This window comes from Cetorhinus maximus, chromosome 3 (assembly GCF_964194155.1).
Source record: "Cetorhinus maximus chromosome 3, sCetMax3.hap1.1, whole genome shotgun sequence".
Lineage (NCBI taxonomy): Eukaryota > Metazoa > Chordata > Chondrichthyes > Lamniformes > Cetorhinidae > Cetorhinus > Cetorhinus maximus.
In genome coordinates, this window is record NC_135881.1 from 99347971 (window position 1) to 99374669 (window position 26699).

The 26699-nt window shown below is 43.6% G+C and overlaps 1 protein-coding gene across 1 annotated transcript in view; it reads left to right on the top strand.

Annotated features, from left to right (window-relative positions):
- The first annotated feature begins 2771 nt into the window (after positions 1 to 2771).
- The window catches only part of LOC144678812 (putative acyl-CoA dehydrogenase 6), a 98700-nt gene continuing 74772 nt past the window's right edge, over positions 2772 to 26699 (top strand). The window contains exon 1 of the mRNA XM_078538755.1: positions 2772 to 2979. Coding sequence (XP_078394881.1) covers positions 2800 to 2979 — 180 coding nt within the window. The 5' untranslated portion in view covers positions 2772 to 2799. The remainder of the gene's footprint in view (positions 2980 to 26699) is intronic.

Below are 26699 nucleotides of genomic sequence, written 5' to 3' on the forward strand. Positions count from 1 at the left end.
TCTCACCCCCTCTGCACGTTGCCCTCAAGGTGGCTGTGGTGGGGACGAGACCGCTGATCACCTCCTTGTGGATTGTGCCTTTGCAAAGAAGGTCTGGAGAGAGATGCAGTGGTTTCTGTCGAGGTTCATCCCGAACAGTTCTATGACACAGGACTCTGTGCTCTACGGGCTGTTCCCAGGGACACACACCGAGACAAACATCAACTGCAGCTGGAGGATCATCAACTCGGTGAAAGACGCTCTTTGGTCTGCCCGAAACTTATTGGTCTTCCAGCGCAAAGAGTTGTCCCCGACCGAGTGTTGCAGACTGGCACATTCCAAAGTCCAGGACTACGTGCTGGACGCACTAAAGCTTGGTGCAGCCGCCGCAAAGGCGCAATGGGGAAAGGTCGCTGTCTAAGACCTTTCTGCCACAGTGCACCGAGGGGCTGGGAACTGTTGAGAGCCACTCGGGCTGTACAGCTCAAAATGAATGTATGCATTGAATACTAATTGTATTATAAATGTATTGAAGCACCTCTGAGTGCAACATGATGTATGTTGATAACTCCAATACCATTGTCTGATTGTCTGCATTGACCAGATTGAAATGATTGTAATATTCATTGATTGTATTGATGCACCTTGTGATACATGCAATACATTGTGATAAAAGTTGAATCTGATTGTACTTACGTGATGGTGATTTTGAAATGTTTTGGAATGTTCTTCCAGATATTTTATGAATAAAGTATATTTTTCAAAAAAAAAAATTTCCTGCTGCCAGAGTTAGCAAATTTACCAGGTTACATTGGGATTGCTGCTACTTTTGGAACAAGGGATGCAAATTGCCCACACAGACCAATGAAGTTGCTTTTATATTGTAATTTTGATATCAGGAGAGCGAGTTCCTAATTTATTTTGTAACAGAGTCAGTTTTTTCCTGTAATCTGTGAATTAGTCAGTAAATTCCAACATCTGGTAGTTAGGGATATTAGTCTAGATTATTCAGCAGTGCGTGGCCAAGCCAAGAAGCCAAAGGAAAGGATCGATAGAAATTGATCCTTGGACTACATCAACATTTTGGGAGCAAGTTGCCAATATTGGTCTTACCCTCATATACAACTTGCGCAATGAAAAAAACGCATCCCAATTTTTATTGTGTCACAATAGTGGAAATGGTTTGTGTGTGATAATACCATAACACTACCACTGGAATGCACTGCTTTACTCAAACTCATGATGACTAACAGTAGCCAAACAGACCTTCTCCTGCCCACCCCCCACCAAAATAATTCATTGCAACAAGACTAAACCATTTTAACAGGTCTTGCTTAATTTGATCACCTGTTGTGGGAGATTCGTACTAAGAGGTGCCCAAGAATAATATGAAAACAATTCATGATTCCAGAATATGTTTTGGGTCATAGATTGTAAACCCATTTATGAACATGTATTTTTAAGACCGATATAAATAAAGCTAGTTACATTTGTGAAAATGACAAGTCTCACTGCCAGTGTCTGCTAGTGTCTCACCTCTTTCAGATACAATCTTTTTTGCTGTACTAAGCTGTAGCAAAAAGGCCACAACCCTCCTGTCAAACTCTCAGATGTCGAAAAGACCCTCTTCCCATAATCTGAATTCTTCTGATGACCTCCCAATCCTGATGTCAATTCATGCAGTAATCCCGTCCTCCCGATGCACTAATCTCAGCAATTGGAGTGATGTCTCCCCAAATCATCGTTCTTACACTGACCAGGTCCCCTGCTATCTCTCTGCCCTGACCCTGTCCCCCCATCTCTCTGCCCTCCCTGGCCCCCCATCTCTCTGCCCTCCCTCCCCCCCCATATCTCTGCACTCCCTGCCCCCCATCTCTCTGCCCTCCCTGCCCCCCCATCTCTCTGCCCTCCCTGCCCCCCCATCTCTCTGCCCTGACTATGTCCCCCCCGCCCATCTCTCTGCCCTGACCATGTCCCCCCGCCCATCTCTCTGCCCTGACCATGTGCCCCCGCCCATCTCTCTGCCCTGACCCTGTCCCCCATCTCTTTGTCCCCCCATCTCTCTGCCCTGACCCTGCCCCCCATCTCTCTGCCCTGACCCTGCCCCCCATCTCTCTGCCCTGACCCTGCCCCCCATCTCTCTGCCCTGACCCTGCCCCCCATCTCTCTGCGCTGACCATGTCTCCCCCCATCTCTCTGCCCTGACCCTGCCCCCCATCTCTCTGCCCTGACCATGTCCCCCTGCCATCTCTCTGCCCTGACCATGTTCCCCCCCCATCTCTCTGCCCTGACCATGTCCCCCTGCCATCTCTCTGCCCTGACCATGTCCCCCATCCATCTCTCTGCCCTGACCATGTCCCCCCGTCCATCTCTCTGCCCTGACCATGTCCCCCCGTCCATCTCTCTGCCCTGACCATGTCCCCCCGTCCATCTCTCTGCCCTGACCATGTCCCCCCGCCATCTCTCTGCCCTGACCATGTTCCCCCGTCCATCTCTCTGCCCTGACCATGTCCCCCTGCCATCTCTCTGCCCTGACCATATGCCCCCGCCATCTCTGCCCTGACCCTGCACCCCCCATCTCTCTGCCCTGACCCTGCCCCCCATCTCTTTGCCCCCATCTCACTACCCTGACCCTGCCCCCCTCCCCATCTCTCTGCCCTGACCAATGTCCCCCCCACCCATCTCTCTGCCCTGATCAATGTCCCCCCCACCCATATCTATTTGCCCTGACCCTCCCCCGAGATCTCTTTACCCTGACCCTCTCTGTCTCTACTACTTCCCACCTGCTGCAGTCTCGGCGCCTGCGCACTCACTGTCACCATGGCCGCTAGCTGCTCCCGGTTGTTTATCCGGAGCCGGACCCGGCTTGGGGCCCGGGTTCCAGTGCTCTGGTCCCGGTGTTATTCCGAGAAAGCGGCCCGTGAAACAAGTTCGGTTCCACCTCCTCAGGACATCATCTACACTCAAGAGCATTACAGCCTGAGGGAGTCTCTCCGAAAGGTACCGGGGGAGAGGGGCGGTCTCAACTCCCGGGCCCCGGGCTGAGGGGGGACAGTGACCGGCCCGGCCCTGGGCTGAGGGGGGACGGTGACCGGCCCGGTCCGGCCCCGGGCTGAGGGGGGACGGTGACCGGCCCGGCCCGGCCCCGGGCTGAGGGGGGACGGTGACCGGCCCGGCCCCAGGCTGAGGGGGGACGGTGACCGGCCCGGCTCGGCCCCGGACTGGCCGCTTCTGGCAGAGATATTTTGCCGCAGGTTCTGAGACCTTTGAGCTGAACTAACCAAGGACAGGCCGGGATTAGGAATGAGGGGTCTCAAAACCTCCCTCACACGGCGTTGTTCAAATTGAGAATGAACATATTTATAAAGTTCCCTTAAAGCATAAAATAATTTCACAGACACTTCACAAGAGGACAGCAGGTCATAGAATGGTTACAGTAAAAAGGAGGCCATTTGGCCCGTCATATGTGCACTGACTCCACGAGAGGAACTTAACCTGACCCACTCCCCCACCTTTTCCCCGTAGCCTTGCAAATATTTTCTCTACATATAATCCAGTTGTCCTTTGGAAGCCTCGATTGAATCTGCACTGCCACACTCAGGTAGTGCATTCCAGTTTCTAACCATGGTTGTGTAAAAAGGTTTTTCTTCATGACACCTGTTTCTTTTGCCAACCACCTTCAATTGGTGCCCTCTGGTTCCAATCCTTCTGCCAACGGGACCAATTTCTCCCTATTTACTCTGTCCAGACCATTCACGATTTTGAACAACTTAATCAAATCTCTTAACCTTTTCTTCAAGGCAAACAACTCCAAACTATACATGTAACTGAAGTTTCTCATTCCTGGAACTATTGTCCTGAACCTTTCCCACACCATCTTGAATGCCTTTGCATCCTTAACATCCTTCCTAAAGTGTGGTGCCCAGAACTGGAGACAATATGCCAGTTGAGACTGAACGTGTGTTTTATAAATGTTTAGCATAACTTGCCTGCTTGTGTACTCTATATCCCTATTTATAAAGCGCAGGTTCCTGTATGCTTTATTAATTAATTCTCAACCTACCCTGTCACCTTCAATGACTTGTGTACATATACCTCCAAGTTTTTGAGTTGTCGAGATGGCTCAAGCGTGGAGGGGGCGGGGTGCAAGGAGGAGGGAGGACCTCCTTGTAAGCCTGTTTCTGGGCCTGGTTGAGGTGGCTTTCAACAGATCCAGACAGCGGCTGGTTGAGGGGGTCATCTGGCCTGACCACCCCTCTACCGCAGCTATGTTCACAGTCGGGTGGCTCTGGAGAGGGAGCATGTAATGTTCACCGGTATGCTAGAGGTCTTCCGTGATCGGTGGGCACCGCAGGGGCTGGGGTGCATCATCACTCTCCCTGGAAATGACATTTTGATTTAGTTTTGTAAGTTTTCTTTAACGTTTTTGTTTTAGTTACAATGCCTCATCAGAGGCTGTCACCTCTTCAGATTATTGATTTTTAGTTTAATTTATTGATTTTGTTTCTCAAAAAGAGTATACCTCCAGGTTTTCGAGGTGTCGAGGCAGCTCAAGCTTTGGGTGGCGCGGTGGGGTGGGGGGGGTGGGGTGCGTGGTAGGGAGGCAAGAAGGGGGAGGACCTTCTCGTAAGCCTGCTCCTGGGCCTGGCCGAGCTGGCCATTAAAAGGTCCAGGTAGTGAGCGATTGAAGGGGTCATTAGGCCCAACTGTCTGCCTCTCTTCCATGGCTATATTCAGACCAGGGTCTCCCTGGAGAGGCTTGAGGCCTTCCGCGACTGGTGGGTGCTGCAGGAGTGCACCATCAGCCCCGGAAACAACACTTTAATTTAAGTTTCTTATAAAGTTTTTGTTACAGTGTCCATTTAAGGGTCTGTTGATTAGTTAATTAGTTCATTTTTTAACTTGTGCTGAAAAGAGTGTACCTCGGGTCCCTCTGTTTCTGCATCCCTTTTAGAATTGTACCCATTATTTTATATTGCAGCTTCCTGCTGTTCATACCAAAATGAATCATTCTATTAGATCTCTTCTGCCGTTTGTCCACTCATCCCACCAGCCTGTGTATGTCCTCCTGAAGTCTATTACTGTCCTCCTCAAAGTACACAATTCTTCCAAGTTTGGTGTCATCTGCAAATTTTGAAATTGAACCCTGAACACCTAAGTTTAGGTCTTTCAATATATATTAAAGAAACCATGCCCCCTGCCTTCATGCGCAGATCCCCTTCTAGGTCCCTAATCGACCCCACTCCTCCTTTTCCTATCTTTTTAGTATTTATATGCCTATAGAAGACTTCTGGATTCCCTTCTATCTTAGCTGCCAGTGTCTTCTCATGCTCTCTCTTTCCTTCTCTTAATTGTTTATCACTTACCCTCTGGACCATCTATATTCAGGCCTTTCAGGAGCAGTTTGAGTATTTGGATTTTAGCAAGGCATTTGACAAGATCCCACATGGCAGATTGGTCAGGAAAGTAAAAGCCCATGGGATTCAGGGTAATGTGGCAAACTGGATAAAAGGTTGGCTTTGTAACAGGAAACAAAGGGTAATGGTCGATGGATGCCCTTGCGAATGGAAAGTTGTCTCAAGTGGTGTTCCACAGGGCTCGGTGTTGGGACCCTTGCTGTTTGTGTTATATAAATTTGTGTTATATATTAACGATTTGGACGTGAACGTGGGGGGCAAGATTGGGAAATTTGCAGATGACACAAAGATTAGCCGAGTAGTGGATAGTGTAGAGGATAGCCATAGGCCTGAATTTTCCTGTTGACGATTTGGGGGCGGGGCCCTCTTGCCGACGGGAAAATGACGTGGGATGTCATCCCACCCCATTTAAATATGCAGGAAACTCTTTCGAGTTATCAACAGTCACAGATTGCAACTCTTTCAAGTACAATCGCAGTTCTTGGTTTCCGGGAGTGGGACATGAACCCACAACCCTCTGATTCAAAGGCGAGGGTGCTATGGACTGTAAATATGCAGGAAGGCGGGCGGACAGTGAAATTAGCTGTCTGCCCATCGACCTGTCAATGGCCATTGACAGGGTAATTAAGGTAATTAAAGGCCCTCCCTGTCCAACCTTCAGGCTGTTGGCAGGCCAAGAGCCTCAGCGGGCTTCTTATAAAACATGAAACCTCATCCACTGGCCGGATGAGGTTTCATGTCCGTTTTAATAATCTTAAATAAACTTTTTGAGATTTATTAACATGTCTCATCTCGTGTGACATCGTCACATGAGGGGGTCATGTTAATTTTAAAAAATGTTTCTATTTTGACACTTTGAAGCACTGTCAGTGATCTCCCTGAGACGCGCGCGAAAGAGCGCACTTTGACAGTTGGGGAATCCCTCTCTCCCCCACCCCCTTTGCACAGGAAGCACATAGCGCTTCCCGTTGGGCAGACCGCTGGGTGGGCCTTAATTGGCCCGCCCACTCAAAATGGCGGTGGGGCCCGGTTGCCCGCCCGCCGCCGAGCCGGTGGGACCCGCCCACTAACCTAGGGCAAAGTTCTGCCCATAATCTCCAAAACGATATTGATGGGTTGGTGGAGTGGGCAGTAAAGTGGCAGATGGATTTTAACATAGAGAAGTGTGAGGTCATACATTTAGGGAGGTCAAACAGTTACAGGGATTACACAATAAATGGGAATATACTAAGAGGGGTAGATGAAGTGAGAGATCTTGGCGTACAAGTACACAGGTCCTTGAAGGCAGCAGTTTAAGTAGACAAGGTTGCAAAGAAGGCATATGGAATGCTCTCCTTCATTGGCAGAGGTATAAAATATAAAAGCAAGGATATAATGTTGGAATTGTATAAAAAACTGGTGAGGCCACAACTGGAGTATTGTGTGCAGTTCGGGTCACACTTTACAGGAAGGACATAATAGCTCTGGAGAGAGTGCAGAGGAGGTTTACAAGAATGTTGCCAGGGTTAGAAAAGTGTAGCTACGAGGAGAGATTGGATAGGTTGGGGTTATTTTCCTTAGAACAAAGAAGGCTGAGAGGTGACTTGATTGAGGTGTACAAAATTATGAGGGGAATAGATAGAGTGGACAGGATAAAATTGCTTCCCTTGGTGGAGAATTCTAGAACCAGGGGATATAGATTCAAGATAAGTGGCAGAAGGTGTAGGGGGGACATGAGGAAGAGGTTTTTTACGCAGAGAGTAGTGGGTGTATGGAATTTCGCTGCCCAAGTTGGTGGTAGAGGCAGAAACTCTAAACTCTTTTAAAAGGTACCTGGATCTGCACCTAAAGTGCTGTAAGCTGCAGGGCTATGGGCCGGGTGCAGGAAGGTGGGATTAGAAAGGGCGCGTGGGTGTCCTCGGGCTGGCATGGACAAGATGGGCCGAATGACCTCCTGTGCTGTAACTCTTCTATGGTTCTATGGTTCTAATAGCGGAGTAGAGAGAGGAGGGAGTGTACAGAAAGCTAGAGGACTGGCGGAAATAAGGTTACTGAAGTAGGTGGGGTGATGCTATGGCAGGAATTTTTCAATTTTATTTTAGATGTATTGGAGGACAGAGGCGATGTTAATAAGTGAGGATAGAAGTGATGTATCTGTCGGATTTAGTATGAGACAGATGTGAGTTACAAGTTTTGGACAGTTTAGAATTTATAGCGAGTGGAGGCCAGATGGCTGATAGGGAAGCATTAGAGAAATTGAGTCTAGAGATAATGAAAAGATTGAAGGTTTCATTGAAGGTAGCAGTGAAGGTAAATGTGGGCAATATTGCAAAGTATAAGTATACAGCCTTAGTGAAGGGTAGGGTAAAGTTTGAAGCTCAGCTTTAGATTGAACAGGATGCTGAAATGGCACACACAATCTGTTCAGCTTGAATGAGTAATCAGACAGGGAGATGGAGTCAGTGACAGGGGAGAGGGAATTTTGTTTGAAATTGTAGAAAATTCTGACTCACTTATGGTGTAATGCTCGACAGACAACTTGACAATACTGAAAAGGCAGGGGGGACAAGGAAAGTGGTGGTGGGAGAAGAGTTGGATGTTGTCAACATAGAAATGGAACCCGACCCTGCCAATGGATGAGGTCACTAAGGGATAGCAGATACAAAGAAAGCAAAAAAAAAAAGTAATGAGCCATAAAATCATAATATTTTCTAGAAAAGAAAAAAAATCAACAATTGCTGGAAAGTAATGTCAATGAAAGAAGCAAGCGAGAATAGTAAATTAATTTGGGAACATAGAAGAGAGTAGACCATTTAGCCCTTTGAGCCTGTTCCACCACCATTCTGTGAAATCATAACTGATTTGTAGCTTAGATCCATATATCTGCCTTTGTCCCCTATCGCTTAATACACTGCACTACAGGAATTCACCAAGGCTCCTTAAACAGCACCTTCCAAACCCACGACCACTACTATCTAGATGGACAAGGGCAGTGGATAAATGGGAACATCGCCACCTGGAAGTTCCCTTCCAAGTTATTCACCATTCTGACTTGGAAATATATCACTTTTCCTTCACTTTCGCTGGGTCAAAATCCTGGAACTCTCTTCCTAACAACACTATATACCTACACCACACGGACTGCGGCGGTTCAAGAATGCAGCTCACCACCGCCACCTCAAGGGCAAAAAAGGATGGGCAATAAATGCTGGCCCAGCCAGCGACACCCCCACCCCGTGAACGAATTTTAAAAAATACATTTGGTTAACAAAAATCTATCAATCTTAGTTCTAAAATTAACAATTGATCTAGTTTCAACGGCCATTTACAGAAGAGTTCCAAATTTCTGTCACACTTTGTGTGTTGAAGTGTTTCCTAACTTCATTCCTGAAATACGTGGCTCTTTCTATTTTTAGGCTATAAGCTCTAGTCCCCAATCAGCAGAAACAGTTTTTCTCTATCCATCCACTCTGTTCCTCTTAATATTTTGAAAACTTTGACTAAATCTCCCCTTAACCTTCTAAATTCCAGGGAATCTATGCTGCACTTCCTCTACGGCCAAAATATCCTTCCTAAGGTTTGATGCTCAGAACTGAACACAGTATTTCACATGTACTAAGCAGGGCTTTGTATAGCTGTAGCATGACTGCTACCTTGTATTCTAAGTTGCCACCAGATTAAGTGGCTAAAGGATGTAAATGCATTGGAAGCAGTTTAGAGAAGGTTTACTAGGCTAATACCTGGAATGGGCAGGTTGTTTTATGATGAAAGGTTGGACAGGCTGGGCTTGTATCTGCTGGAGTTTAGAAGAGTAAGAGATAATTTGATTGAAGCATATAAGATCCTGTGGGGGCTTGACAGGATGGGTGTGGAAAAGATGTTTCCTCTTGTGGGAGAATCTAGAACGAGGGGGCATTGTTTAAAAATAAGGGGTCACTCATTTAAGACAGATGAGGAAAAAATTTTTCTCTTAAGAGTTGAGTGTCTTTGGAACCCTCTTCCTCAAAATCTCCTAATTCCGACTGCAGCCTTGACTATCCCTGCCGCTGCGGCCCTAGCCCCACCTCCCAACACCCGACCCTGCCACTGAGCACCTGACCCCCATCCCACAATTCTACCCACTTACCACCTTACACACATACTTTCTCCCTGATTTCTCATAGTGGCTGGACCTTTATTGTTACCGCCCAATGGCTGTGTGAGTGCCGTAAAATGCAGGCCTGGCTTTCTTTCTCCCTGACTCTGCTGCACTCAAGCAAAGACCTCAGGAACCCACTGTACCGCACTATCCTCAGCCAACCCGAGTTGGAAGGTCAGGCGAGGAAGCTGCAGCTCCCCACTAAGATGGGAGAAAAATAACGGAGTAGCAATCCGACTGCCTTTCCTTGGAAGCTCTGGCCCATTGGCACAAAGGGTCTGATTTTACCCAATTCAAAATGTATTCACTTGCATAGAGTTACTGACCCTCTTGTCAATGGAAACAGTTTCTCCTTATTTACTCTATCAAAACTTCTCTCAGTTTTGTGCTTCTTTATTAAATCTCCCCTTAACCTTATCCGCTCTAAGAACAATCCCAGGTTTTCTCATTTCTTCACGTAACTAAATTCCCTATCCCTGGAGTTTCATGAAGTCCATTGACCCAGCTGATTAAATTTCTCGAATCATCAAAGAATCATAGACTAATATAGCACAGAAGGGACTCTCTAACCCTTGTGCCTGTGCTAACTGTTTGGTAGAGCTATCCAATTAATTTCACACCCCAAATTTTTTTTCTGTATATTTTTTCACTTCCATTCTCTTGAATATAACTATTAAATCTACTTCGACTGTCTTTCCAGATCACGACTGCTCACTGTGTAAAGGAAAATATGTCTTCATGTTACTTCTTGTCCTTTTGCCAATCATATTAAACCTGGGTCTTCTGCTTATCAGCATTTCTGCCACTGAAAACAGGATCTCCTTATTTACTCATCCATGATTTTGAACATCACTATCAAATTTCCTCTGAACCCTCTCTGCTGTAAGTCGTCCAGCTGCAATTTTTCCAATCTCTACATTTCTGAAGTCCCTCATTCCTGACTGATTCTTAATGTTCTGACAAGCCAGTTAGTTAGTTATAAAAACAATTGCTGGAAAAAGGCTCACATTCAATGATTGCTGCATTCTCAGCTTCACCCATACTGTGAGAACAAACTTATGAAATGTTAGTGTCTGTAGCATGTGATATCCACTGTACTGGGGATGGGGTGAACTTGCATCATCAGTTTGCTGCCAAATTCAGCGGTGTCATCAGTATAAATGGTTAAAAGTTACAGAATTATTATGTTGGTTTTATTGCTTATGAAAGCAGTTTTTGGGATTGTAAGCGTGCATATGTGTGACGTAACATTTGTTGATCAATCTTAAATCTAAAGTACCCTTGTATTCTGTTGCTTTTAATCATAGAATCTCAATACTACATACAATTCTTTCATTATGATGCAGCCACTTAAAATATGATTTTTAAAAAAGTTCTGTAGAGAAGAACTTCTACTGATGTTTTGGATTTTTAAAATGTTCTTTCACAGGATGTGGGTGTTGCTGGTGGGGCCAGCATTTATTGTCCTAATTGCCCTTGAGAAGGTGGTGAAGAGCTGCCTTGAACCACTGCACCATGTGGTGTCAGTACACTCGTTGTGCTGTTAGGGAGGGAGTTCTAGGATTTTGACCCAACAACAGTGAGGGGAAAGCGATATAGTTCCAAGCCAGGATGGTATGTGACTTGGGGGGATCTTGCAGGCGGTGGTGGTCCCAAGCATCTGCTGCCCTTGCACTTCTAGATGGTAGAGGCCGTGGGTTTAGAAGGTGCTGTCGATGGAGCCTTGGTGCGTTGCAGCTGTGCATCCTATTAATGGTGTACACTGCTGCCACTGTGTGCCAGTGGTGGAGTGAGTAAAAGTTGAAGGTGGTGGATGGGATGCCAATCAAGCAGGCTGCTTTGTCCCGGATGGTGTCGAGCTTCTTGAGTGTGGTTGGAGCTGCACTCATCCAGGCAAGTGGACTATTCCATCACACTCCTGACTTGTGCCTTGTAGATGGTGGACATGCTTTGGGGAGATTCATACTCAATTCATACAACAGAACTGTCCCACTGCAGTGACGATGGTTTCAGTGAAATCAGTTAGGCATAAAACATTAAACTTGCCAGAAATAGGGTTGTTGCCTTTGCTTGGATATGCTATAATACGGCAGGTTCCAACACATGACCTCCAATTGTCCTGCCCCATCAAACAGCCTTTTCTTCGCCTCCTATACTTAGAGAACTAACAAATGAAAGTGTTCAAAGAAAATTTCAAAAATCATTATTTTGATGCCCCAATGATGTTTCTGCTAGGTTGCTTACAAGAGTGTCCAGAAGATTAATCTTCAATTCTTGGAGATTTGAGGACAGTCTTCGGAGGAGATAACCCAAGTCTGAGACTGCGCTACTTACTTGATGCTGGAAACCGCTATACTGAGCGGGAAACCTGCATTCCTACTGTTTAGCATGATTTTCCAGAATTGGCCAGTTCACAGGTTAATTTAAAGTTGTACATTGGTGTTTACATTGGAGCTGTAATCATATCACTGTAAGCAGGCTAATGGGGAGAGAGGACCTTCTTGAGAGTCTCAGTGATGAAAGATTTTTAAAATTTACTTTGTTCCATAAGAATAGGGAATACTTTGAACAAAATGTACTCATGCACTTTTCAACTCATTTAGGTGCAGGCAAATATACTTCTACCACTCTAAATGCAGTTCTTCCATGACTAGCATCATGGTGAGTTAGAGCACTCACTAAGGAGCTTTCACATTGTGTTGTGCAAGTGTACAATTACTCAGAGCAAGCCTTTCAGTCCAACTACTCTGTCAATGTTTTACCCTCCACATGAATAAAAAGTTCTCATCATATTATCAGCTCTGTTCCCACATACCTTTGTCCCCTTTTTCTTCATCCACCTATCCAAACTTGAATACTGACACAATATTTCAACCATTAAACTTGGAGAGAAATTCCACAGCTCAAAAACTGTGCCTCTGGGTCTCTGTTATAAATCTCTTACATTTAACTCTTACCTCAGAGCCAGAAAGTTGTAGGTTCAAGCCCCATTCTAGTGACTTGAGTACATGATCTAGACTGGGATTTTGTGCACTACTTGAGGGAATGCAGCCATGATGGAAGTGCTGTCCATGGAAGAGTCTTTTCAGGTGGACATAAAGTCGTAAACAATCCCATAGAACTATTTGAAAAAGAGCTTGAGAGTTCTCTCAGTGTCCTGGCCAACATTAATCCCTCAACCAACAGATTTATCTCATTGCTGTTTGTGGATCCTTGCAGCTCAGATTGATTGTTACGTTTCCCTATATTACAATCGTTGCTGTACCTAAAGATTAAAAAAAAAACTTCACTTTGGGACATCCTGAAGTTATGAAATGCATTACATAAGCACGTGTTCGTTCTTTTTTCCTTTCTTATATGTATGTTCTAGGCCACTCTGCTGCTTCTACCTACCTTGTTCCATCCTTTCATAATTTCAAATATTTCCATTCTACTATCCATAAAATGCACTGTTCTAAAAATAAATGCCAGAGTTTTTCAAGCATTGCTTTGTATTTGTTTTTCCTCTTTGGGCATCATCCTAGTGAATCAGCATTGTAACCTATCAGAAACTGTAACGTTGAGTCCAACACTGCACACAGCAGTCTAACTGAGACATGATAAAATTTTTATATCATAGAACAATATAGCACAGAAAGAAGCTATTCAGCCTATCATGCCTGTGCTGGCTTTTTGAAAGAAGTATCCAATTAGTCCCACATGTGACCTGCATATGAACAGCAAATTCATTTTCAAAATGGAGCAGTCTAATGAGCTGTCTTTCCTCTATGTGCTAGTTGAGAAATCCGCTGAAGCATTTTCTACTACTGTCTACCGCAAACATACTTCAGTATACGTGTTGGGATTTCTACAGCTCCCTGTACTGCAAGATTGGCTGTATTGGCATTCATGTAAATGGGGCCCGAGCCATTTGCTCACCACGCAAGCTTTACGTTGAATTAGGGTACTTCAAAACTATCTAGGATAATGGCTACCCCGATCAGATCATTGCTCACTGCATATCCCACATGCCACATGTTCACGAATGGGCCTAAGGCTGCCACTTTTGGATGTGATAAGTGTCCAGTCTGCCTCAAACTACCCTGGAAGGATAAGGTATCTCAAAAATTTGAGCAATAGGTGAAGCTAGTGATTCACACTGCTACTTTGCAGTGGCAACGTGACTGGTGTTTTCATAAGACCATAAGACGTAGGAGCAGAAGTAGGCCATTCGGCCCATCGAGGCTGCTCCGCCATTCAATGAAACCATGGCTGACCTGATAATCCTCAACTCCGCTTTCCTGCCTTTTCTCCATAACCCTTGATTCCCTTACTGATTAAAAACCTGTTTATCTCAGCCTTGAATATACTTAACGACCCAGCCTCTACAGCCCTCTGTTGCAAAGAATTCCACAGATTGATTACCCTCTGAGAGAAGAAATTCCTCTCATCTCTGTTTTAAATGGGCACCTCCTTGCTCTGAGATTATGCCCTCTGGTCCTAGACAAATTTATTAGAATTCTTTGAGGAGGTAACAAGTAGGGTAGATAAAGGGGAACCAGAAGTTGTAATACATTTGGAATTCCAAAAGATGTTCGATAAGGTACCGCACGTAAGACTATTTAATAAGAGCCCATGGTGTTGGGAGTAGTACATTAGCATGGATAGAGGACTGGCTAACTAATAGAAGACAGGGTTGGTATAAGGGGAAACAACCTCTCAACATCTACCCTGTCAAGCCCCTAAGAATCTTATATGTTTCAATAAGGTCGCCTCTCATTCTTCTTAAGTCCAATGAGTACAGGCCCAACTTACTCAACCTGTCCTCATAAGAAAATCCCTCCAAACCCAGGATCAACCGAGTGAACCTTCTCTGGACTGCCTCCAATGCCAGTATATCTTTCCCTAGATAAGGGGACCAGAACTGTTCATAGTATTCTAGGTGTGGTCTAACTAGTGCCTTGTATAGTTTTAGCAAGATTTCCTTATTTTTATATTCCATTCCCTTTGAAATAAAGACCAACATTCCATTTGCCTTACCTATTACCTGCCGAACTTGTATGCTAGCTTTTTGGGATTCATGCACGAGGACACCCAAATCCCTCTGTGCTGCAGCTTTCTTCAGTCTTTCTCCATTTAAATAATATTCAGCTCCTCTATTCCTGCCAAAGTGCATAACCTCACACTTTCTCACGTTATGTTCCATCTGCCACGTTTTTGCCCACTCGCTTAACCTGTCTATATCCCTCTGTAGACTTTTTGTGTCTTCCTCATCACTTGCCTTCCCACCTATTTTTGTGTCATCTGCAAACTTGGCGATAGTTCATTCATTTCCCTCATCCAAGTCGTCAATATATATTGTAAATAATTGAGGCCCCAGCACTGATCCCTGGGGCACTCCACTAGTTACAGGCTGCCATCCTGAAAATGCCCCCCCGTATCCCAATTCTGTCTTCTATTAGTTAGCAGTCCTCTATCCATGCTAATGTACTACTCCCAACACCATGGGCTCTTATTAAATAGCCTTACGTGCGGTACCTTATCGAACACCTTTTGGAGATCCAAATATATTACAACATCTGGTTCCCCTTTATCTACCCTACTTGTTACCTCCTCAAAGAATTCTAATAAATTTGTCAGGCATGATTTCCCCATCATGAAGCCATGCTGACTCTGATTATATTATGCATTTCTAAATGCTCTGCTATTACACCCTTTATAATAGACTCCAACATTTTCCCGATGACAGATGTTAAACTAACTGGCCTATAGTTACCTGTTTTTTGTCTCCCTCCCTTTTTGAATAAGGGTGTTACATTGGCAGTTTTTGAATCCTCTGGGACTTTTCCAGAATCTAAGGATTCTACCAGTGCATCCACTATCTCTGCAGCTGTTTCCTTTAATATCCTAGGATGTAACCCATCAGGTCCAGGTGACTTATCGGCCTTTAGCCCCATTAGATTCCCTAGTGCTTTTTCTCTAATCATAGTTATTGTATTTATTTCCTGCCCCTGCCTTTGGCCCCATAATTATTTAGTATTTTTTGTATGCTATCAGAATACCGCCGTCAAACCAAAAAGAGGTTCTGCCTACCACACAAATGAGTAATGTGGTATATGAATTTCAGTGCTGGTGCGATGCCAGATACGTAAACTGAATGTACCAGTGACTGGCGGTTCATATCAAGCAGCACATCGCTTTGGCTGGTTACAATAGGCAGAGTACTGACTGTACTCAACCAACCCATGCTTGCAAAAGTCAGAACATAATGTCTAATGTTAGGTGTGATTCTGCACTCGCTGAACAATCCTGAGTGTGCTAAGAATTACACTAACAACCAATTTAAGATAATCAGTTGGGCTCGCAATGCAACTCATTTATGCTTGCTAGAAGCTGCATATATTCATATGCAGGGACCTGTCCTCTGCAGGCAAAAGGAATACATCCAGACATTGCATCTTTTTTGAATAAACAAAAGCATGGTTGTCAATAGCTTCCTGGTGCACTCACCAACTTGCAACCAATCAGCATCCCTTTTCTCATGCAGTATAAATTGTTGTTCCCTTTGAAATTTGACATTCTGTCCTTTTGAGTACAAGTTGAAAAGCTTTGACAGCATGTCTCTTTTCTCAGCAATATTCAAGTTCTGTGCTTCCAAGAGACTAATTTTTAATTGAAAATAAAAGCAAAATACTGCAGATGCCGGAAATCTGAAATAAAAACAAAATGCAAGTAAAACTCAGGTCTTGCAGCGTCTGTAACGGAGTTAAGGTTTCAAGTCCAAGATGACCCTTCAGAACATTTTTAATTGAGTTTGCTAACCTTGGTGACCAGTGACCTGACATGCTTAATGTTGAATGTACTACCATATCTACATCCCTTTCTGCTTTATCTTTGGGGTTTTTTTCTGCATTTTCCATCATATACTTGTTGCATCCTTTTTCCTGCCATTGTGTAATTTGTGTTTGTCTATAATGAATTTCATCTGATACTAATTTGTGCAACTATGTAACTTTGTAGGTTCTTTCTTTGTGTCAATAACTGCTCCAGTTTAATATCCTGTACATGTCAACTATATTAATACATAATATGTTGAAGAATTTCAAATAATACAATTTCAAATTGCTTCACCGACACAAAGTTGTTTTGACTTTTCCTAGTCATTTGATATCTTTTTCTTATAGGAGAACTATTTTCTATTGTATTCAGGTATATCTCTAGTGAATGAGGCTTTGTCTAACCAACAATTATTAAAAATTCTCATCACTTGTAATACTTTTAGAAATCTAACTTTTATTAAAAACTGGTCATCTTTCATCTTTTCCCCATGCATCATTATTGAATATTTGTGTTAGGTTGACAAGTGCCATAAATTATAGTGCAGCTGATTAGGAGAAGTTACTGAATAAGACAATGTCAGGGTACTGATTAAGACACGGTTGGAACTGAGCATATAACCAAGCCATGTTTTATCTTTGCTTATGTTAACTGAGCTCCTTCCTATATTGTCCAGGCATGAAATTAAAAATACATTGTTCTGGTGCTAATATGATTCATGAAATAAAGGTCTGTAGCATATTATGAGGCTGTTATCCAATGTCACCTTTTGTAATTTGCTGCGCTTAACTGTTTAAGTTACATGAGTAGTAAATCCCCAGTGGACAAATTAGCAATATCTATTATCAACCATTTTCTCTTCTGTGGTCTGCCATTTCGTTTTACTGCACTTATTGGCCACAAACAGAATTAGTTGCTTTTTAAAATTTTTGTTACCATGCTGTTTTGGACTTGATGGACTTGGCTAAATTTACAGCAATAAAGTGTTGATGGAAAAGTCTATTTCCGTAATTCCACAAGGCTACACTTGTTTTCATTTCTCTTTCAGAGGATATCAAAACTGAAGGATGATGATTGTAGTTGGAAGAACTCATGCTGTTTGATATTTTAAATGATTAGGTGTCAGCTGAGTCTTTTCATTGCTAAATCGTATTTATGACTCTTATAATAGAGTTTTACATGACTGGTCCAAGTTGAACAGTAGAAGTATTAGAAAGCTCGTTCCATAAAGACACTTCTTTTAAATGTAGAATTCTGTTATAAATGTGCATCTACAAATCTGAAATCTGTGTGGCAACTTTTTTGCTATGCTCTATTACAGCATTCGTTGTTAGAGTATTTATTTTGCAGAGAGCAGTACATGTAACAGATTTTCCTATTTGAGATTTTAAACTTTGCATGGAATCTTCTGCCCTCTCTTGTGGCATGTTCAGAGGTTGGGAGGGTATTTAATCAGGCAGGAGGGTGGTGGGTGGGGACCCTACCACCTTCCCGCCTCCATCCCACTTAGGCCCATGGCGGGAAGGGTGCTCATGACCATGAACGGCCTCTTGCCCTGGTGCCAACTGAGGCCCTTAACTGGGCAATAAATGCCCACATAAAGGCCTTGACCCGCTGCTGCTAGCATTAACCCCTTTGCGGGCAGGCGGTTGGCCATGCAGGGAGCAAGACCTGTGCAAGGTTGCTTGTGGTCTCCTGGAGGGGCAGGGGTCACTCAATCAAAGACACTCACTGCTTGATTGGGAAGATAAGATTAACTGAGAACCACCCCCTTCAAATTCCTTCACCCCATGACTCTCATCCGTTGAAAATCCCCTCGCCATTAGTTACCTGTGGCCTGGGTTGTTCCTTGATCCTGGGTCTCCAGTAGCTGTCATTCCAGCAGCAACTACCACCTCCCTGATGATGTTGCTGCGCAAAGGAGCTGCTGGACAGTCAGAGACTGGCAGCTGTCAGTGGACAGGATGTCCTGCCCTTGGGGGTCCTGCTAGTGGCCTCTAAACTGCCTGATTGGCTCATGATTCAGTGGGCCTTTGCCAAAGGAGTCAACGCTAGTCCCACGCCGACTCTCCAGCCAGCAAATGAGACATCCATTGCTTCCACAAGATTCTGCCCATGTCTCTAATCCCCATCAAAACGTCAAAATTCCATTTTAGATGCAGTCTAAGTTATGAAATCAGGCATTTTGCACTATTTGTGTACTAAATACTACGTTAATTTGTAAACACTTGGATCTTTATATTTAAAACAAAATAGAATCTGCATTCATCATTTTTAAAAACATAATTATTCCACAAATGGGAAAGTGCCTAGCAATTGTATAATTTCCAGAAAATGTTAGATGTATATAAGATTACTCGAGACAGCTCTTTGTGAGAAACCGTTTTTTTTCGTGGTAATGAAGTGTCCTTGAAATCTATGCAGATCAATCCACAATTCTGCCATTTTTTTCTATCATAAGTTTCTGCGACGATATTTATGATGAAATGTCACTATACAAACTTGGAAGGATATGATTACAGCGCTTAGCGTCAATAATTACACATCACTTGGATGAACTATTAAAGTGGTGCTACCACTGGAATAGTACTCCAGCATGAGTCACTGCTTTAAGAGGAGAAAATTGAAAGCATAAATTGGAGGGAAAAAAAAAGTGGATTCCAATTCAAATTAAGTGGCAGTAAAATTTTACTTTGTCAGGGGTGCAAATGGATATTAACATTTTTGCATTCCCATTATACATCCCGCCTGGTTTAACTATCCATTGGTAATGTTGCAGTCAGTTTTGTGTCTCTGCCGAAGTTGAATTTCACCCCCTTAGAATTATAAGTTTTTTTAGCACTGGAGACCATTATGTCTATCCTAACTCAATATCAAGTTTGGCAGCAGAAGCAGGACAAATTCAATCCGGCCAATTACTGCCCCTCAATCTATTCTCAATCATTAGCAAAGTTATGGAAGGTTTAGTTGACAGTGCCATCAGGTGGCACTTACCAATAACCCTGTTAACTAATGCTAAGTTTGGGCTCCACCAAGACTACTTGGCTCCAGACTTCATTATAGCCTTGGCCCAAATATAGACAAGACTAAACACCAGAGGTGAAGTGAGAGTGACTATCCTTTTGATCAAAGCGGCATTTGACTTTCTAGTTTAAAGAAAGTGGGGAGGGGGAGGGAAGGATAAAACTCCAAGAAGTATAACTAATGGGAAACAAAGCAGCAGGTTAGCGTGTGGGGGGGTGGATTCAACTTCATGGAAAATTATGAAAATACTGAAAAGAAAGTAGAGCCCAGGAGAGGCTATTAAAGTCTCCAGAACACAAAATAGGACAGAGTTTTGGAAAGGGCTAGGAATCTAACTTCAAGCACATCAGATTAAGGGACGACGATGAGAAAGGGGACGGGAAATACAGGACTGAAGGTGTTGTATCTGAATGCACGCAGTATATGAAATAAGGTAAATGAGCTTGTGGCGCAGATTGAAATTGGCAGGTATGATGTGGTGGGCATTACGGAGACATGGCTGCAAGGGGATCAGGATTGGGAGCTAAATATCCAAGGATATACATCCTATCGAAAAGATAGGCAGGTTGGCAGAGGGGGTGGTGTTGCTTTGTTAGTAAGAAATGAAATTAAATCGATAGCAAGAAATGGTGTCGGGTCAGATGATGTAGAATTTGTGTGGGTAGAGTTGAGGAACCGCAAAGGTAAAAAAAAAACGTTATGGGAGTTATGTACAGGCCTGCGTAGTCAGGATGTGGGGCACAAGATACACCAGGAGATAGAAAAGGTGTGTAAGAAAGGCAAGGTTACAGTGATCATGGGGGATTTCAATATGCAGGTAGACTGGGAAAATCAGGTTGGTAGTGGATCCCAAGAAAAGGAATTCGCGGAATGTCTACGAGATGGCTTTTTGGAGCAGCTTGTGGTGGAGCCCACTAGGGAACAGGCAATTCTAGATTTAGTGATGTGTAATGAGGCAGATTTGATAAGGGAGCTTAAGGTGAAGGAACCCTTAGGAGGAAGTGACCATAATATGATAGAATTTACCCTGCAATTTGAGAGGGAAAAGCTGGAATCAGATGTAACGGTATTACAATTGAATAAAGGCAACTACAGAGGCATGAGGAGGGAGCTGGCCAGAATTGACTGGGAGATGAGCCTAGCAGGAAAGACAGTGGAACAGCAATGGCAGGAGTTTCTGGGAGTAATTTGGGAGACACAGCAAAAATTCATCCCTAGGAAGAAGAAGCATACTAAAGGGAGGACGAGGCAACCATGGCTGACAAGGGAAGTCAGGGACAGCATAAAAGCTAAAGAGAAAGCATACAATGCGGCGAAGAGCAGTGGGCAACCAGAGGATTGGGAAGCCTATAAAGACCAACAGAGGACAACTAAAAATGAAATAAGGAGGGAGAAGATTAAATATGAGGGTAAACTAGCCAGTAATATAAAAGAAGATTGCAAGAGTTTTTTTAGATATATAAAGGCTAAGGGAGAGGCAAAAGTGGACATTGGGCTGCTGGAAAATGACGCTGGAGAAGTAGTAGTGGGGAACAAAGAAATGGCGGAGGAACTGAATAGGTACTTTGCGTCAGTCTTCATGGTGCAAGAAACGAGTGACATCCCCAAAGTTCAAGAGAGTCGGGGGGGCAGAGGTGAGTATGGTGGCCATTACCAAGGAGAAGGTGCTAGGAAAACTGAAAGGTCTGAAGGTGGATAAATCACCTGGAGCAGATGGATTACACCCCAGAGTTCTGAAGGAAATAGCTGAAGAGATAGTGGAGGCATTAGTGGTGATCTTTCAGGAATCACTGGAGTCAGGGAGGGTCCCAGAGGGCTGGAAAATCGCTAATGTAACCCCCATGTTTAAGGAGGGAGTGAGGCAAAAGACAGGAAATTACAGGCCGATTAGCCTGACCTCGGTCGTTGGTAAGATTTTAGAGTCCATTATTAAGGATGAGATTTCAGAATACTTAGAAGTGCATGGTAAAATCGGGCAAAGTCAGCATGGTTTCATCAAGGGGAGGTCATGCCTGACAAATCTGTTCGAATTCTTTGAGGAGGTAACAAGTAGGTTAGACAAAGGAGAGCCAATGGATGTTATCTACTTGGACTTCCAGAAGGCCTTTGACAATGTGCCGCACAGGAGGCTGCTCAGTAAGATAAGAGCCCATGGTGTTAGAGGCAAGCTACTAGCATGGATAGAAGATTGGCTGTCTGGCAGGAGGCAGAGAGTGGGGATAAGGGGGTCCTTCTCAGGATGGCGGCCGGTGACTAGTGGAGTTCCGCAGGGGTCAGTGTTGGGACCACAACTTTTCACTTTATACATTAATGATCTAGATGAAGGAACTGAGGGCATCCTGGCTAAGTTTGCAGATGATACAAAGATAGGTGGAGGGACAGGTAGTATTGAGGAGGCAGGGAGGCTGCAGAAGGATTTGGACAGGTTAGGAGAATGGGCAAAGAAGTGGCAGATGGAATACAACGTGCGGAAGTGTGATGTCATGCATTTTGGTAGGAAGAATAGAGGCATAGACTATTTTCCAAATGGGGAGAGAATTCAAAAATCTGGAGTGCAAAGGGACTTGGGAGTCCTAGTCCAGGATTCTCTTAAGGTTAACTTGCAGGTTGAGTCGGTAGTTAGGAAGGCAAATGCAATGTTGGCATTTATTTTGAGAGGACTAGAATATAAAAGCAGGGATGTGCTGCTGAGGCTTTATAAGGCTCTGGTCAGACCACATTTAGAATATTGTGAGCAGTTTTGGGCCCCGTATCTCAGGAAGGATGTGCTGGCCCTGGAGAGGGTCCTGAGGAGGTTCACGAGAATGATCCAGGAATGAAAAACTTAACATATGAGGAACGTTTGAGGACTCTGGGTCTATACTCGATGGAGTTTAGAAGGATGAGGGGGGATCTGATTGAAACTTATAGAATACTGGAAGGCCTGGATAGAGTGGACGTGGCGAAGATGTTTCCATTAGTAGGAGAGACTAGGACCCGAGGGCACAGCCTCAGAGTAAAGGGACGATCTTTTAGAACAAAGATGAGGAGAAACTTCTTTAGCCAGAGAGTGGTGAATCTATGGAATTCATTGCCACAGAAGGCCAGGTCATTGAGTGTGTTTAAGACCGAGATAGATAGGTTCTTGATTGGTAAGGGGATCAACGGTTACGGGGAGAAGGCGGGAGAATGGGTTTGAGAAACTTATCAGCCATGATTGAATGGCGGAGCAAACCCGATGGGCCGAATGGCCTAATTTCTGCCCCTATGTCTTATGGGTGTGACATCAAGGAGCCCTAGTAAAATTGAAGTCAATGGAAAACTCTCCACTGACTAGAGTCATGCCTAGCACGAAGGAAGGTGGTTATGGTTGTTGGAGACCAATCGTCTCAGCCCCTAAATATCGCTGCAGAAGTTCATCAGGTCCTAGGCCTAACCATCTACATCTGCTTCATTACTGACCTTCCCTCCCATCATAAAGCCAGGAGTGGGCATGTATGTTGATGATTGCGCAGTGTTACTTGCATTTACAAACCCTCAGATAATGAAGTAGTACCTGTGCACTTGCAATAAGGCCTGGACAACATTCAGGCTTGAGCTGAGAAGTGGCAAGTAACATTCATGCTACACAAATGCCAGACAATGACTATCTCCAGCAGGAGAGAGTCTAACTACCTCCCCATGACATTGCATGGTAGATGTTACCATCGCTGTCTCTCTCACCATCACATCCATGGTCACCATTGACCGGAAACCTAACTGGAACAGTCCACATAAATACTGTGGCTGCAAGGGCAGGTCAAAAGCTGAGTATTCTGCCATGTGTAACTTGCTTCCTGACTTCCCCAAAGCCTGTCCACATGGCACAATTCTGGAATTCAATTGAATATGCTCCACCTCAATGAGTGCAGCTCCAACAACATTCAAGAAGTTTTATCCCTCCAGGACAAAGCAGCCCGCATGATTGGCACTCAGTCAACCACCTTAAACCACCACCACCTGCAAGTTTCCTTCCAAGTCACCATCCTGGCTTTGAGATGTATCGCTGTCCTTCGTGATCACTGGGACAAAATCCTGGAACTCCCTACCTAACATGCTTGTGGGTGTACCTGCACCACCTTCACAAGGGCATTTAAGTTTGGGCAGTAAATGATAGCCTTGTCAGCAATGGCTATAGCCCATGAATGAATAACGAATAAAAAAATGCATATTCAAGTATCATTTCCTTCTACTTTTCAGAACCTTTATTCAAAATCCTATCTAATTCCCTCTTAAATGTTATAATTGACTGGACTTCAGCCATGACTTATAGCAATTCATTTCATTCACTATCATCCTCAGAATTTTTGTTTAAACTTCCACTGTATGCTTCAACTGCCAATTTTAAATTCGTATCTCCCTCTTGTTATCAGTTCTTTGACCAACAGGAATAATTTTTCACCACTTGCTCTGTCAGACCCTGTCATAAATATAAGTACCTCTATTGGACGCTCTCTTAATTATTTATGCACCACTGAATATGTTCCAGATTTTCCAAGTCTTTCAACATAACTAATAGTCTCACATCCCAGCTATTAGCTTAGTAAATCCATGGAACAACTTTACAATGTCTTCGACAGTCTTTCTGTAATGGAAGGGCCCAGAAAGTGCACATTGTGCTCCCAACTGTGGCCTGACCTATGTCTTGCTGAAATGTCATCAGTGTCAGCTGTGACCCAGTAGAACATTCTTGTCTCTGAGTCAGACAGACTTTGGATTCAAAACCCACTCCAGAGATTTGAGCACACAATCCAGTCTGACACTTCAGTGCAGTATTGTGGGGGTGCTGCACTGTTGAAGGTGCTGTCTTTCAGATGGGATGTTAAACTGTGGCCCCTATCTGCTACCTTTGGTGAATGTTAGCGATCCCATGGCACTTATTCAAAGAGCAAGTCAGTTCTTCCTGGTAGTGTCTTGTCTCATATTTATCCCTCAATTAACAGCGCTTTAAAAAAACCAGATTATTTCACTGCTGCGATGGTGCCTGGCTATGTGCAATTTGACTGCTGCATTTCATATACCTTAAAAGTAGCTGTAAAATGATTTGGGATGTCCTGAGCCTGTGGAAAGGTGCTAATTAAATAGTCTCTTTTTCCTTAGCCCATGCATCTATATAGATCTCAGAACCACATTCATCTCTTCCATAGTTTTTTTTTCCTACTTGAGATCCCACTTGTAAAGATTCCTGTATCAGCAATCCTGGATAATTCTGCACTTGACTTTATTGAGAATTTTACACTATAGGTTATATTTTCATTCTCTTCTTTTTCCCACAATATGTTACTTTACATTTATCTACATCGACTTATATTTGCCACATATGGACACAACTTGTATGTATTCTCCCATCTCTCACGTTTTCCTTTATCATTCGTCATGCTCTGAGCTTGTTATTGCCAATAATTCTCAATATTAAACAAATTTTTTTGTGTGTAGAATGAATAGTTCAAGCATGGTTCCATCAGCCCCCTACTGGCTACATCTTGCCACACTGAGAGCATCTCTTCCTTCAGTTTATGTTCTATCAATGCTGTCACTTTATATCATAGACTTTAATATTTGCAATAAATGTCTTATGTGCACTTTATGACTTGCATTTTTGAATGTCCAAATGTATCATATCCACTACATTCATGTACAGCATATGTTTGGTAATGATCTCAAACAATTTAAATAAATTAGTCATGCCCTTTACAAATCTGTGTTGAATGTCCATGATTCATTTTTGATACATTCATTATCCATTGTTACGGCAATTAGCAGTTTTCCAATGACATGAGACTAAGTAGCTTATAAATACCTGCCATCAGTGACAATTACATCAACCAAAAATTATCTGCACTGTTTGTTTTTTTGACGTGTACACAGTGAGGAAAGGAATCAGCTCAAAATGTGAATGGTGGAGCTGCTGTAATTAAGCATGGTAGAAAGAAATTTATGTAGTGCCTTTTACAACCATAGGACACCCCAAATCATTTTACTGCCAATAAAGTACTTTTGAAGTATGGTCACTGTTATACTGTAGGAAACACGGCAGCTAATTGTACACAGCAAGCTCCTATAATGTGACATTGACCTGCTAATTTGTTCTTGTGATGTTGATTAGTGGTGAGTATTGTCCAAGACAATGGGAATAACTCCCCTGCTCCTCGTCAAAATAATGCCATTGGGTCTTTTACATCTACCGGAAAGTGCACAAGGCTTCAGTTTAGCATCTCATCTGAAAGACGACATTTCCCTCAGTATTGCAGTGAAATGTCAGCCTTGATTTTTGTGCTCAGGCGTTGAAATGGGTCTTGAACCCACAGGCTTCTGATTCAGAGGCAAGAAAGCTTTGGGCTGACACTCGTATTTCTGTAGTGTCCACAACAGTTAAAAGAAACCTTACTCCAAAGATGCAAACGCATAATACTGCAGGCACTGGAAATCTGAAATAAAAAACTGAAAATGCTGGAAATACTCAGCAAGTATGGCAGCACCTGGGAGAGAGAAACAGTTAATGCTTCAGGTCTGTGACCTTTCATCAAAACCAGCAACTACATGACAGTTAGTTTAACATCAGTGATAGGAAAGCTTTTAGAAATGATAATTTGGGTCAAAATTAACAGTGACTTGGAAAAATGTGGATTAAGAAAATGTTAAGAACTTGTTGAGGGCAAATTGATGAACATAATGCGATTGATGTGGTATACATGGACTTTCAAAAGGCATTTGATAAAGTGCCACATAATAGGCTTGTTAGCATGGTTAGAGCTCATGGAATAAAAGGGACAGTAGTAGCATGAAGCATACTAGGTCATTAATATATCTCACAAAAAGCAATAGTTCTAACACTAACCCCTGGTGGACTGCGCTGTATACCTTCATCCAGTTTGAAAAATCACTGTTCATTACTACTGTTTTCTGTCACTCAGCCAATTTTGTATCCAAGCTACTACTATCTCTTTTATTCCATGATTTTATGCTGATGTTGCTGGTTTTATCCTTACAAATAACATTTGCAATTCTCCAGCCGCCACCACACCACACCCCCTACCCTCTTCTAAGGAGGATGTGCCTCTGCAATTTCCACCTTTACTTCCCTCAGTATCCTTGGTTGCACCTGATCTGTTCCTGGTGACTTGTCAACTTTAAGTACAGCCATCCTACCTAATATGCCCTCTTACCAATTTTTAGCCCATCCAGTGTCTCTGCCTCCTCTTTCACTATGACCTAGGGAACATCTTCTTCCTTGGTAAATTCAGAAGCAGAGAATTCATTTAGTACTTCAGCCATGCCCCCTGCCTCCATGCATAAATTTTCTTTAAGATCCCTAATTAGCCCTACTC